General features: G+C 43.1%; 1 protein-coding gene across 3 annotated transcripts in view; it reads right to left on the bottom strand.

Annotated features, from left to right (window-relative positions):
- Positions 1–4520: 4520 nt before the first annotated feature.
- Positions 4521–14631, bottom strand: part of LOC146177606 (cytochrome P450 2J1-like) — a 35438-nt gene continuing 25327 nt past the window's right edge. For 2 of the 3 annotated variants that reach the window (XM_084581163.1, XM_084581165.1), the window contains 3 exons: positions 8065–8323; positions 7346–7536; positions 4521–4768 (listed from right to left, as the gene is read on the bottom strand). In XM_084581163.1, coding sequence (XP_084437289.1) covers positions 4566–4768; positions 7346–7536; positions 8065–8323 — 653 coding nt within the window. In that variant the 3' untranslated portion in view covers positions 4521–4565. The remainder of the gene's footprint in view (positions 4769–7345; positions 7537–8064; positions 8324–14631) is intronic. The other variant, XM_084581164.1, reaches the window with a different exon arrangement.

Here is a 14631-nt window from a genome sequence, read left to right on the forward strand (position 1 = left end):
CGTAGTCATTTTACTCATTTCCGTTTTAATCTCACTCATTTCTTGCCATTTGTCTTACTGGTCGCTTCGTGGTCATGATCAGTCACGCCAAGCAATTGTAGTCATTACCACACATAGAAATTTGAAACAGAGCTAACGCTCACCACCACAAAGGATAGACGACCGACGAGACACAGCGCTTGTGTCTCGTCGGTCGTCTATCCTTTTACTCGTCGGTCGTCTATCCTTTGTGGTGGTGGGTTTTAGCGCTGTTTCTGAATTTTAATATGAGTGGTAATAAAGCAACTCGCCCAAAAATAAGTGTTAATGATTTCCTATAGCAGTTTTACTCATTTCAAATAGGTTGCGGACAACAGAAGTCACTGTTTGACATATTCTTCATTTCGTAGTCATTTGTAGCAATGATGAGTCATGCTTAGTTAGTGTAGTGATTACCACTCACCTCTAAGCGTTTTTGCTCATTTCCAATCAGTTGCGGTCATTATACCGTGGCGGTAGTTTCGGTTGTTGTGTTTTGATTTCTGTGTTGTGGCGTGAAATGATGATGTTCTGTTGAAAGGGGGGGGGGCTGAATATTTCGGGCAGCCATCTTTGGCTGATCGGGATGAAGAATTACGATTATGATAGCAACAATAGTATTCTATTGTGATAGAAATCGAAGCCAATGAAGCCAAGAAATCTAGAAACCCAGAGTATAATCTTTATGCATAATCATCACCATCATCATTAGCGGACTATACCCACAGCAGGATGAAGGCCTCTCCCATATTCCTTCAAATAACACGATCCTTAGCTGCATCCAATTGACCCCTGCAAAATTCTTAACCACATCCGCCCAGCTAAATGTCTGCCGCCCCCTGCTACTATTTCCTTCCCGTGGAATGCCATTCGCTTCCGTAAGTGACCATCAGTTGTCTTCTCTTCGCAATACTTTCCCTACCCATGTCTATTTCTACACGGGCATGAGCAGCGTGTTGTGCTGCTGCGCTGAAAATTGGTGTCAAACTTTCGATGCATTTACGGCACGTTTTGCCTCAAGGGGTGTAGTAATACCCTCAAGGGGTGGAGTACCAAGCCTCTCAAGGAAGATAAAGACAGGAAAAGGAACTCTTTGGGAAATAGAGAAATGATTCCGTTGATGCGCAGATTAAGACGTAGGAGGAGAAACAAAATAAAATATCAGACCGATATATTTTTTTTTATTTTAGGACGTTTAAGGAAAGACGATACAGCGCCAAAGACAATTACTATGATAATACTTTAGCAAATTTGACGAAGCCATCAGCGCAGCGGTTTTGGCGTCACATTGCTCTTTCGGCCGGATCTCGTAAGTGACCACTCATTGATCTCGAGCCGGGCATCCTGAAGAGTGAAGTTGAATGGGCCTTAGCCAGCCTTGCTAAGAACAAAGCTAGCGGAATTGATGGTATTCCAGCTGAGTTGCTTCAAAACCTCAACCACGACGCTGTTAACACACTGCATACATTATGTCAAAATATTTGGACAACCCTGCAGTGGCCACAGGATTGGAGGAGGTCAGTTTACATCCCCATTCCAAAGAAAGGCAGTGCCAAAGATTGTTCTAACTACCGCACGATCGCGCTTATTTCGCATGCTAGCAAGGTGATGTTAAAAATCCTGCAAGGTAGGCTGCAGCAGTATGTGGATCGGGAGCTTCCGGACGTGCAAGCTGGGTTTCGCAAGGGCAGAGGAACTAGAGACCAAATTGCCAACCTTCGCTGGATCATGGAAAAAGCAAGAGAGTTCCAGAAACCCATTTACTTCTGCTATATTGATTATGCGAAAGCGTTTGACTGCGTAGATCACAGCAGATTGTGGCAAGCTCTCCAAGAGATGGGAGTTCCAATTCACCTCATCTGTCTCCTCAGGAACCTTTATGAAGGGCAAGAGGCCACAGTCAGAACTGGGCATGGTCTTACTGATTGGTTTCCGATTGAGAGGCAAGGGGTGAGGCAAGGCTGCATACTGTCGCCCTGCCTATTTAACCTATATGCAGAGTGCGTCATGAGGAAGGCCGGTCTGTACGAGTCTTCAGCTGGAGTGAAGATTGCTGGAAAACGTATCAACAACCTTAGATATGCGGATGATACAACTTTAATGGCAGAAAGTGAAATGGAACTCAAGAGACTTCTGATGCGCGTACAAGAAGAGAGTGAGAAGTTTGGGCTTAAACTGAATATTAAAAAGACGAAGATCATGGCGTCTTGCCCTATCAAGTCCTGGAGCATCAATGGACAAGAAGTGGAAGCTGTGACAGATTTTCTGTTCTTGGGCGCCAAGATTACCTCGGAAGGAGACTGCAGCCATGAAATTAGGAGACGCCTGCTTCTGGGAAAGAGAGCAATGGTTAGCCTTGACCGCCTAGTAAAGAACAGAGACATTAGTCTGCCAACCAAGATCCGTATAACCCGTGCTATGGTCTTTCCAGTTGTGATGTATGGATGCGAGAGTTGGACTGTGAAAAAGGCTGACCGCCGAAGAATTGACGCGTTTGAATTGTGGTGCTGGCGTATACTATTAAGAGTTACTTGGACTGCCAGAAGATCAAATCAGTCGATATTGTCGACCATAAACCCTGACTGCTCATTGGAGGGTCAAATTCTAAAGTTAAAGCTCAGCTACTTTGGTCATCTGATGAGAAGAGAGGAGTCGCTGGAGAAAGATTTGATGTTGGGAGAGGTTGAGGGTCGCCGGAGAAGGGGTAGGCAGCGAACGCGATGGTTAGATGGCATTCTCGAGGCATTGCAGATGAAGCTATGTGATGTTAAGAAGATAGCGAGAGACCGGAAAGCGTGGCGTGACATGGTCCATAGGTTCACGAAGAGTCGGACACGACTAAATGCCTGAACTGAACTGAACTGCTCTTTCAAAAGAAGCAATTGATTGTTTTGATTGTTATTGATGACGGATGTGTGCTTAGTGATCCCCGTGAAATAGCCCAGAGGTGTAATGAATGTTTTTACTCTGTGTTCAACGAACCTCCTGCCTCGGCTGTAAACTTAAGTGACCTCGACACTAAACATTTTTCAGACATGGAAGACGTTACTCTGTCCGAAGAGTTTTCCTTTTACTAAATGTAGACACCGAAAAGTCGGCGGGTCCAGGTGCATTTCCAATGAATTTCTAAAGCGCTATGCTGAATGAGTTGCGAAGATTTTTTACGCGTCTTTAGAACAGCAGAGCTTGCCTGACGACTGGATAGGTGCAAGAGTGATTCTAATCTATAAATCTGGGAGCAAACACGACGTTCAAAATTACAGACCGGTTTCAATACCTTGCACGTTCTGTACGATACTGGAGCAGATCTTGTCGAAAAGCATATTTCGTTTCTTTGAGAGTTGTGACGTTTCCAATCCAATTCAACATGTCTTTAGAAAAGCATGTCAACCTTAACGCAACTGACTGAAAATACGCTATTGACAATAAAAGACAAATCGACTCTGTATCTTCAGATTTGTCAAAAGCATTTGACCGTGTTGCGCATTCTGAGCTGCTCACAAAACTAGCCTGTCTTGGTGCATTACAATTCTGATTATAGTCTTACTTGACAGGTAGAATGTTGTTTGTTGAAGTACGAGGCGCAAATACTGAAATGTTGCCAGTAACGTCTGAAGTTCCCCGGAGATCTGTACTGGGTGAAGTACTATTTATAAGTTATATTAATGACATTGCTCAAAGTCTCATTCCAAAAATTACGTTTCGAGTATTTGAAGACGGTTGTCTAACTTAATCAGCTATTTCAATTCTAGAATATTACTTCTTGTTGAATGAGGGCTTAAAAACTGTAAAGAACGGTGTTCCAGATGAAAAATCAAAATAATGCTAAAACCGTTTTTGCAAGGATTATTAAGAACAGTATATATATTTTACCTTTCTATTTCCAACTAGGCGGTAAACTTGATCGCGAAAACTTTGGTATTTGAAGCGTAAATTTCAGCTTCCACCTGACCGTAAGTCTGAAGCCACCCTCCCCAGTTCCTTCCTCTACGTGTAAGGACGTTCAGGCTCTTTTTTTTTTCAATGAAAATTGAACACCTGAGCTCCCCACCGCGCGACATAGGAGAAGTTAATTCACTAGACCAGTTCAAACAGTCTATCTTCCACTATGCAGCTAATTAATATATACATTCAATACAGCAAAATGGGAGGTATTTCTTTTTTTTTGTTTGCTTCCTTTGTGATGTGTGTGGTAATCTGATGTGCGATATAGTCGATAGCACTGAGATTCCTTTTTCCTATTCTTATTTTAATCCTTGTTCCGTTGCGTTTTGAATTCTTCAGTATTTTTTTATCCATATATGACAGTGCGTTGGAAAGAACTATTCGCGAAGAAAATTCTGTTTTTGTAAGTGTGGTATTACCTTGTACTGTGAACTTATATTGTGATTGATACAATGTATTCGTGGTGCTATCAATGTTAAGCCCCACCCTTACGGGCTCAAAAGAAGCTAACAGTAATAATAAATGCATCCTCTATCAAATGCTCATTCACGCATTAATTAAATGTAAATATACGTTTTGTTTATTGTTTCACTCCTCTGCTGTCAGCAACTTGATGAGGATGAAAAAGGTTCTCGTGGTATGCAGCAAAACATATGGCGACCTGGCTCCATGATGACATCGTCAGCGATACATACGTCGATCACAGTCTTGGCGTGTGGAACGATGCGAAATTTCTGCAGCGTACGCGTGACGTACATGTACATTTCCTGTGGAGCGAGTATTTCTCCGGGGCAACCACGCTTTCCTGCAGAAAAGCCAATAAAGATTTTTATTTTCCTACTCCATCACTTCGCTGCGGTTTCAGAATATTCCTTCCAAAAATGGTTACGCTGCGTTTGATATAAAAAGAATACCAGCGGATCAATTTGAAATAAATAAGTTATAAGTTTTAAAGCAAAGGAGGCGCTTTTTTGTTATCTTCTAATTTTGCTCATTACTGGTGCCAGTTGAGCCACACTTATATATCTGTCCATTAAGGGAGCCTTCATATTATTCCACACCTAATACTTACGAAATCATACTAATTTATGCGAGGAGCGCAAACAGAATGTCAGAAATTCACATTGTAGACGGCCTGAACAGGCAAGACGTTAGTAGAATAATTTTTTTCCCTTCGTTTACCACGAAAAGAAATCCACGCTAAAACTTGTAGCTTTAGAGATAATGCTGTCAACGGCTCTCACATATTTTTCTACGCCAGCTTTGAATGTCCCTGCCGGTTTCATCACTTCACGGAGTTCCCACTACTAAACATAAATGTGAATTTGACTATAGAAAACGGAGAGGCACTTCCACTACACCGTAAGGGAAGGCAGTAAAGTGGAAGTGAAAAATAAAGAGAAAGAGTCGCCGTATTGAAATGGTTTGGTATACTTTTGATCATCTGAGGATTGTTAACGTGTACGGTCATCACTAAGCACACGAACGCTTTTGCCTTTAAACTCTTCGGTAAGGAATGTCTTTGCCAAGTTTGACTTCACGAGACCCTAACCTGATTTGGTTACATAATTTTAACCGTCTCAAATCAATATATAAGACGGACTCAGGACCACAGGAATTGCGGCACCGGGATCTTCTTATCGCTCTCGGCTATTCCGTGTGGACTATTCCGCGGTACAAGTTCACCATACTGAAGGAACAAAGGCACACTGTTCAATATTTTAATCGCATTTATGTGCTTTGTAAGGAGCTTCATAAAGAAGGCTGTCTTCGAAGAGTCCTGTGTGCATTCTTGCGTTACGTCCCTTGTAAGCCCTTACATGGCAAGAGTGATGATGTAGCGGGTACGACGTCTACGAAAATCCTCGCCTGTTGTGAGTGTCTATAGCGGAAGCATTTGTTTTTTCGCGATCCCGTACACTGCTCATTCCGCCGCAAAGCCGCCAGCCGCCGCCGTAGATGGTGAGCGGGAAAAATCGTAACAGGTCGACAAACGTTGAGGATCGGTTTACAGGGTCAAAACTAAATATAAAAAGTTGTACTTAAACCAAATAATACAGAGCTTTTGATAGGGGGAAAAATTGTAGTAAAAGACTCTCACGGAAAAAAGGACAGAAGATTGTCCTGTCGTTTTTTTTTTTTTCCCTTGCTGTGTGTCTTTTATTACACGTTTTCCCCACGCTGAGAGGTAAAACTACGACTTTGCGCGTGAATATCAAACAGGACACATGTAAATAAAGTTAACAAATTAGGTGAAAATGCAAATGATGCCGTCATTAGCGAGGCGGTACTTCTAATCAGTATTTGAAGATATAGAAGTCACTGAACATAATAAATCTGTCACTAATGACGTACAAAATACCACGGCCCTCTATATACCAGGGGGGCTCGCAACGCATAGGCCACGAAGTGTCGTTATGTAGCAAGCGTGTTAAGTATCCAGTGAAAGCATTGTATTAGTTACGTACGTGTGTTTAGAATTTCTACGGATGACAAGCGAATATCAATATTAAAATTTAAACAATATGAGGAAGAAAGATATTTTAAAAATCAACGGAACGAAAAAGCAATGTTAAATGGGCTATCAAGTTTTTTTACAACGAACCATAAAAGGCCTTTTATTTTGTCTCCATTTATTGTCGCTTCAATGTCACGAGCTCCGAAATCGCGTGGTGAGGGAGACTGAAGAAAAGAGTGTCCTTGCACTCGTACACCAGTGTAATGCGCGAAGTTCTAAAGAGTTGAGAACATAGACAAGTGTCGGGGAATTCACAGAAATCAATCATGCACCTCACTGATTCACGACTAACAGAGCCGCGCATGTGGGCTGGTGGAGAGCCATGGCGCTATCCTTCGCCCCCGCATGGAACGTGTTGTAAACATTGTGGGTAGCAGAATGTAGTTGTCAAGAATGTGTCGCCTGAGCGAAGCTGCCGCAGGACGGTTGCATTTGACGAGAGGATAGCTTGCCTTGCTGCAAGATTCAGTTTGTGATATATGTTCATCTTACATTGCAATGCACTTCATGCTATTTCGAACCATGCTGAAGCTCTACCTTTTCGTGAATCTTTGCAAGAAAGTGATTTATGATACTTATAATGTTTGTTTCCCAAACTTGCTAACAATATGTAAAACTGTTTTTGGCAACTGTTACAAACTATTATACATTCTTGTGGGAAATTATTCGCTAAAGGCTTGGTTTCACAATTTTTTGGAATTGCTTTGCTCAATCCTACAGGGTTGTTAGGCAGGTTGTTTTAATCAAATAATCGCAAGGGCCTGAAAGACTCAAATATTGGAGTAAAGCCACAACCTTAAAACTGCAAAAGTAACTTCCCATATGAGCCGTAAAATAACCTAACACTTTCCAAAGTTTTCTCACCGGTTGAAAATGGAAGGACGCTTTTCAGCCTCTCCGATGCGAATGAGCCGCTTTCATTCAAAAATCTGGTTGGGTCAAACTTCTGCGGCTCATTCCAGCGCAAGGGGTCATTGTGCACTGCCCAGATGTTGGGGACGACGGTTGTTCCTTGGGGTACAAAATACCTCCCTATCTCGATGTCTCGGCACGCCCTGTTGGATGAGTAAGAGCGAGAGAAATAGAAGAGTAGAACTGAGGGGAAGTTAACTAGGCGATGACCCGTAGGCTACCCTACACATGGAGGATACAGAGCATGTCACCGGGAATAGGTAGTAAGCAAGTGGCACGGCCTGCAATGCTTGCTCGGCAGGTGAGTGTATGCCACGACATCACATGACATGAAGTTAGCAGGAGCTAGCCTTTCGGATAGCTTGATGTGCTGAGAGGGTTAGAGGGAAACTGAACCCACTGGGTTTTCTTGAAGCCACGTCTTTGTAACAATGTCGGTTAATAATTGGTAATTATATCAAGATAGAAATCTTGTCTCGAAGTATAATCACTTATAACTTAGTAGACCCAAACGCAAACACCATCGATGTGTGATAAGCCTTACACGGGAATATATTATGCCCTATTTTTGTCTCTAGTCTTGGAACAATGTATTTCTTCTCTGCCACAACTCCTACAGGAGAAACAAGAACGGCGAATAAATAAGTAAATTAATTTCTCCCTGTACTTACCACCTGGGGAGTCCCAGGGGAAGCAGCGTGTGCCACCGCTGTGCCTCCCATATCACTGCCAAGGTGTAGGGCGTTGTGTAACGGTCATTCCACATAGGCAGCCGGCCGGTGCCCACGACAGCGTCGATTTCCCTCTGGATGCGCTCTTGCACAGTATCCGCGTTGGCGGCCACAAGCAGCAGTATCCGCATCAGCAGCGCGGATATCGTCACTGTGCCGGTGATCAGGAACCCAGTGGTGTTGCCCATGAGAGACTGGCCTGCACTAAGATGTGTTCCGTGGTTCAGCTTACGCCACCAGAGGACGCTCGTTCGTGAGAAAAAACAACCTTCCAATCCTTCTTAATTTCATCTGGTACTGCATTGTCATCATCATTGAACCAGTGGATTGATGGTGAAGCCTACGGATATAACATTGGGTGACCAAAACTACCAAAGTGCGTGCACGAGTTATGCATCACTGCAACTCTGAAGACGCAATGGAGACCTGCCTGATATAACTTCCAGGTACTGAATTCAGTGTACACTTAGCGCATATGGGAGATGCTACCCGATCTTTAAGCCTCATTGAAATGTCGTGGTTTTATTGCTCCCTGTTTGCAAACCCTGAGCAGTGCACCTCTTCAGGCTCCACGCACACGACAGTGCCGTAATTTTCCCAAGCTTCCACGGGCCTATCTTTGCACAACGTGGCGCGAGAGCGAAATGCGTTTTTTGTATGTTTGAAACACAGGGATGGCCTATACAGCCCTTTCGGTCGAAAAGCCGGTGGCGGCGTCGGCACCGCGTTTCAGAAATAATCACAGGCCACGTACAAAAATAGCATCATGGTAATTTGCGGTCTTTGGTTTGATATTTTTGAATAAACGCCGATCTGTTCATTTTTTTTATCCACTACTGAATATTCTACCATTGATCACAGCATTCATCAACGTGTTAACTTTTTAATGTTTAAAATACTGAGAAATATCGACAGTTGTCCAGCAGTCACTTGAAAGCAATTCAGCAACGTAGCATTGCACATTACCCACACTACGCGCTCATCTGCTGCGACGTACCTACTTCCACATATTAGAACTAACTACGGTGCGATATTGTTTACATATGCTGCTGTTAAATATTGAAATACTCCACCGCAAAGCAGTGAAACTATTAAAAACTATCAAGAGTTCCAAGGTGCATAAAAATGTTATCTTCTTGATTGTATAAATTCTACTTTATTATTGTATAACTTCTACTCCTAAAAACCTGATTTCATACCTTCTGTTTTCTCCATTTTATAAGTTCTACTCCCGGATCACTGCAGATGGCTTGCATTAATTTATGGAAATATTATTCACAGGAACCCCCTCACAGCCCTCTAGATTTCTGGGGTTCTAACTGAATATCCATCATGTCATATATGTACTTGTGTAAATAATATAATTGAATGAATCATTCATTGATTGATTGAATTATTGATTTATTTATTGATTGATTGATTTATGATCGAGTGGTACGTGGTAGGCGATGACGAGTCAAGGCAATCATTGTAAATAATTGAATAGCTTATAAATTATAAAATAAACAGCAGAAATTGGGAAAAGAATATTTGAAGGTGTTAAAATTCTGAGAATGAAAAACCAATGCTCGATAATGCTTAATAAGAAAATGTAGAGTGTATAATTTATCACCTAAATAATTAGAAATAAAACATTTGAATAACCTTAAAAGATTTCAAAGTGCTCACAATTAAAAGCCATGCTTGGCAATAATTGAAAAAGTTAAAATGTCTTCAAAATTCCAGGCTGCTCAAAATGGACAACCAATGCTTGCTGTTGCTAAGTATTGGTGTAGCAAAAATTAAAAAGAACAAACAAAATAAAATTACACATTTTGAAAAGTAACTAAACATCGTCCGCGTGTGCGAAAAGCTGTCGCATCATAACCTTAATGGCCGAGCTCAAATGCCCGCCTACGTTTCTAGTTTTCGAGTAAATAATAAAGGCCTTATGCCTTTTTGACTACACTTGGTCAATGCAGCTAAAGCTTAAAATATTTTTACTATTATGCGCAGCACAGCTGTCAAGAATGCCAGCAAAAGAATGACTGCAATCACTAGTCAGCACGAAACAACCACAGTGCAAATTGTAAAGCATGGGCCAGTCTTCAGGAAATAGCCATGCAGTCACAATAGTTTGATAATTAATTTAGAAAGTTTCCTTACATTGAACAGAAACATTGAACTATTTTGCAAGATATCTAGTGCAAGAAAAGAAAGAGAGAGGAAAAAAACATTCTGCCAATAAGAGCGTAGGGGTCAAAAAGTTTACAAGAATGCAATAGATGGTGCCCTGTTCTTAACATTACTGTATCAGCTAAAACGCACTGAGAGTAGCAGCTGCCAATGTTTTGCCTTTATTTTGGTTTCAGCATGAAAGCATTTTGTTTACCACCTTTCGCTTTCGTTTACTTTAGATGGTTATTCCCAATGGGTATTTGTCAGGTTCCTAATATTTTTTATGTGTTATTTCACTACTCGCGTTGAGATTTCGTAGATCTCTTGAAAAAAAATATTTGCTGTCTGAGCAGTGCGCTTATACATCGGGCTTACAGTGTAATTTGTTTCCTGTTTTATACTTGTGTCGAGGATTTGTGGCGGTCCTAAGGAACAAAGGCTGCTGATAAGGTCATTCGGGAGGTACTATGTTCGATCCCAGGTGCCGCCAGTTACCCACCGGTTTACAATGGGTGCAATATTTCTCCCGGCCTGGTGCTCGGCTCTTGTGGGGTGACATGCTTGGAAAAAGGAGCCATGGACCAAAAATGATGTTAAAAAAAACAGGGCTTTTGCCGCTCAAGGCGGACTTATTGTTGTCCGATGGCGGAATGGACCACTGCCCCATCGGCGCAACTTTGTAGGACCTATGAGCACTTTTCTAGAATTTCAACCCAAAAAGCCGCGCACCAAGGCGGGGGAAGCTTGTACAGTCGCAATCGATATGAAGGTGATCGCGGGAGCTTCAACCGGTGGGCCTTTCAAGCTGCATAGCGGCCGATTTCGGAACTGGGAAAGATAATGATTGCGCTGTCTTCTTGCCCTCCTACGCTCTCCCGGGCTACAAGCATCACCCCCCTGACTAACTCGCTGGCGTTTTTTTCTACTCACAACAGCTGCCTGCATGATTTTGCTAATCCTGCTTAATGACGCGTGAAAAAAATTAAAAATTGTTACTAGCTAGCGGGGAGTGTCAGCTGTTACAGGAACAGCGCTAACAGAGGGGCTACCAAGATGTTTCCCTTGCCATGAAAGGTGATGGCGTAAGGTGGCGCTGCTCCTTGTCTCGGTTGCTGTTCGAGCGATCACCTTCATATTGATTGCGACTGTACCCATTGAAAACTGGTTGGTACCATGCGGTACCAGAGATTGAACTTGGTACCTCCCGAATGCGAGGTGGATGCTCTACCACAAGGCCACTGTTTCCGTAGATATAGAATATAAATTCGATGTTATTTTCTTTCTGGTGTACCTGACTGGCAGAATTTCTAAATAAAAATGATTTGTGTGAGTAGTGCACCTAGATATCCCCAGCAGAGTCATGACCTGAACAAAGCTTACTCTTTAAAGACTGACTATCTTCCGCGGCTGCATCATCAAAAATATTTTCAAAATCTCTCATATGTGCCTTCCTACACTAACCCGCTGTTATTTTTTTATTCCGCAGATAGACTTCTAGCCAAAAATAGACATTTTTCGAGGTTAAAAACATACATACATACTTGCAGAAAATGCAAGTCCCTAAAATAATGCCGTCATTCAAGCGTGGTGACAGGACCCTAATAACAAATTATAGGCCCATATCAATTCTGCCAGTTTTTTCAAAAGGTCTCGAAAAGATAATATTTAAACGTCTCTCTTCATTTCTTGAGGATCATTCCCTCTTTACTCACTGCCAGTACGCGTTCCGCAAACACCTGTCTACTCAGCTTGCCCTCTTGGAACAAAAAGAATTTCCCCTTAGGAACATTGAACATCGTCTACTTACACTCGGTGTACTAATAGATTTTACAAAAGCTTTTGACTGCATTAATCATGAACTTCTACTTAAAAGGTTAACTTAGTACGGTATACGTGGCGTTGCTCATGAAATAATTAGGTCATATCTGGGCTCTGGAGCTCAATATACACATGTCAATAACATATCCTCTCAAATAAAAAACATAAGAATAGGAGTGCCGGAGGGTAGTATACTTGGACCCCTCCTCTTCAATATTTATGTTAATAATATTGTTAATATTGATCATGACACCAAATACATCATCTATGCTGATGATACCACACTCCTGTTTTCTTCTCATGATACCTCAGACTTAATAAGAATTGCTAATAAAGTACTAGAAAAACTACATGTATAGTCGATCAAAAACGGTCTCATAATAAATGCAACTAAAACAAAAGCCATATTATTCCAAGCCAAGAACAGAAATGCTACACTACCTGCAGACATCACACTTAATATGGATAAAATTGAACTAGTGAATTCAGTAAAAAGCTTAGGAATTTTTTTCGACCATGACATGTCATGGAACAGCCAGTCATCATCACTTGTAAGTAAACTATCCCAGGTAGTTGGACTAATTTTTTCCCTTAGGTATCTTCCCCGTAATGTAAAATTGCTTATATTGTGAAAGAAGGCTAGGTTGAGACGGCAAGGTCGTGACGGCAAGGCCAGCGATACCTTGTCTAGCGTTTTAATCCGATGACAAAACCCAGGCGCGTGCCGGAGCCGGCGCCGCGGGACGATGATGATGGTATGTACAAATGAAAGAGGAAGATCATGGCATGTACAAATTAAAGAACATCCACGGAAGGCTCACACAATCTGCCCGGGGGGTCGGAAGCGGCCAGCCTGGCCGCTCCTAACTAAGTGATGCATCGCGGCGCACAAACGGTTTCAGGCGAGACACATGAACAATTTCAGTTCCACGGTGGCGTCGATCAGCTGGGGGATCAACAGGCGTCACTTTGTAGTTCACTGGGGAAGTTTGGCTTATGATCTCATAGGGACCTACGTAGCGGTGGTGGAATTTGTCACTAAGGCCAGAGGTGCGCAATGGTGTGTAAAGCAGTACTTCGTCACCAGGACGAAAAGATACCACTCGATGTGTAGAATCATAGCGAGTCTTGCGGACTTCCTGGCACGCTGCCGTGTTGAGTCGGGCAAGATGACGGCATCTGGCCACACGAGATAAGAACTGGGTAGGTACTGATGAGGAGTAGTCGGGCGTAGAGAAGAAGGAAGCGTCGAAAATTGTAGTGGGAGGACGGCCATAAACAAGGAAAAATGGAGAGTAACCGGTAGTTCGCTGTACTGCTGTATTATAGGCGAATGTGACGAATGGTAGAATAGTGTCCCAATTTCGATGATCTGGTGTGATGTACATTGATATCATGTCCGACAAGGTGCGATGAAATAGCTCAGTCAGACCGTTAGTCTGGGGATGGTAGCTTGAGGTTGTCTTATGAAGGGTGGATGAGGCGTGAAGAACTTCGGCAACGACTTTCGATAAGAAGGCTGTACCGCGGTCACTTAGGAGCACCCGAGGAGCGCCATGTCGCAATACAATTGATCGCAAAAAGAAATTTGCTACTTCTTCAGCGGAACCAGTCGGTACAGGTGCTGTCTCAGCGTAACGTGCGAGGTGGTCGACAGCTGTTATAATCCAATGGTTACCCCCATAGGAGAGAGGTAGGGGTCCATATAAGTCGATGCCGACTACGTCGAATGGCGTGGTGGGACAAGGAAGAGGTTGTAGAAGGCCAGCGGACGAAGAAGTCAGCCGTTTGCGACGTTGGCACAGAGGGCAGGATGCGACGTATTTGGCAACGGTGGAAGATAAGCCAGGCCAAAAGAATCGTTTTCTCACGCGGTCGTAGGTTTTGTCAAAACCAAGGTGACCTGCAGTAGCGTCATCGTGGAGAGCCGCCAGTATACGTGGGCGGAGCACACGCGGCGCGACTGGGATCCAGCGAGTTCCATCAGGGCAATACACGTAGCGGAGTAGGATGCCATCTTCGAGCTTGAAATTGCGAAGCTGTCGGCGAAGCCTAGCATTGGGCGGGTCCGAAGCGCCGATAAGGCGGTCGATGATAGGACGGCAGTAGTCATCGGCTAATTGCTGTGAGCGGAGAGCGTGCTTGTTCTCAGAGTCGTCAAAACAAACGGTTGTGATATACGTCGGGCAAAGAGATGGTCGGCTCTGGTCAGAGGTGGAAATGAATTGTGAAGAAAAGCAGCAAGCGGATTCCGAAAGGGGACAGCGAGAGAGAGCGTCGGCGTCTTGGTGTTGGCGACCAGATTTATAAGTGACGTCGAAATGGTATTCTTGCAGGCGTAGAATCTAGCGACCAAGTCGGCCTGTCAAGTTTTTGAGTGAAGACAACCAGCAAAGAGCATGGTGGTCTGTCACAAAAGTGGCCGCATTTATATTTCATAATATGGCAATTAACCATATGTAGTATATTCTAGAAGAGTTTATTGATATATGTCAGTGTATTCTGTTTGCCTCTGCCTTGTCGGTAATGTCA

Source organism: Amblyomma maculatum, chromosome 10, assembly GCF_055883805.1.
Source record: "Amblyomma maculatum isolate TAMU_Amacu chromosome 10, ASM5588380v1, whole genome shotgun sequence".
NCBI classification, from domain to species: Eukaryota; Metazoa; Arthropoda; class Arachnida; order Ixodida; family Ixodidae; genus Amblyomma; species Amblyomma maculatum.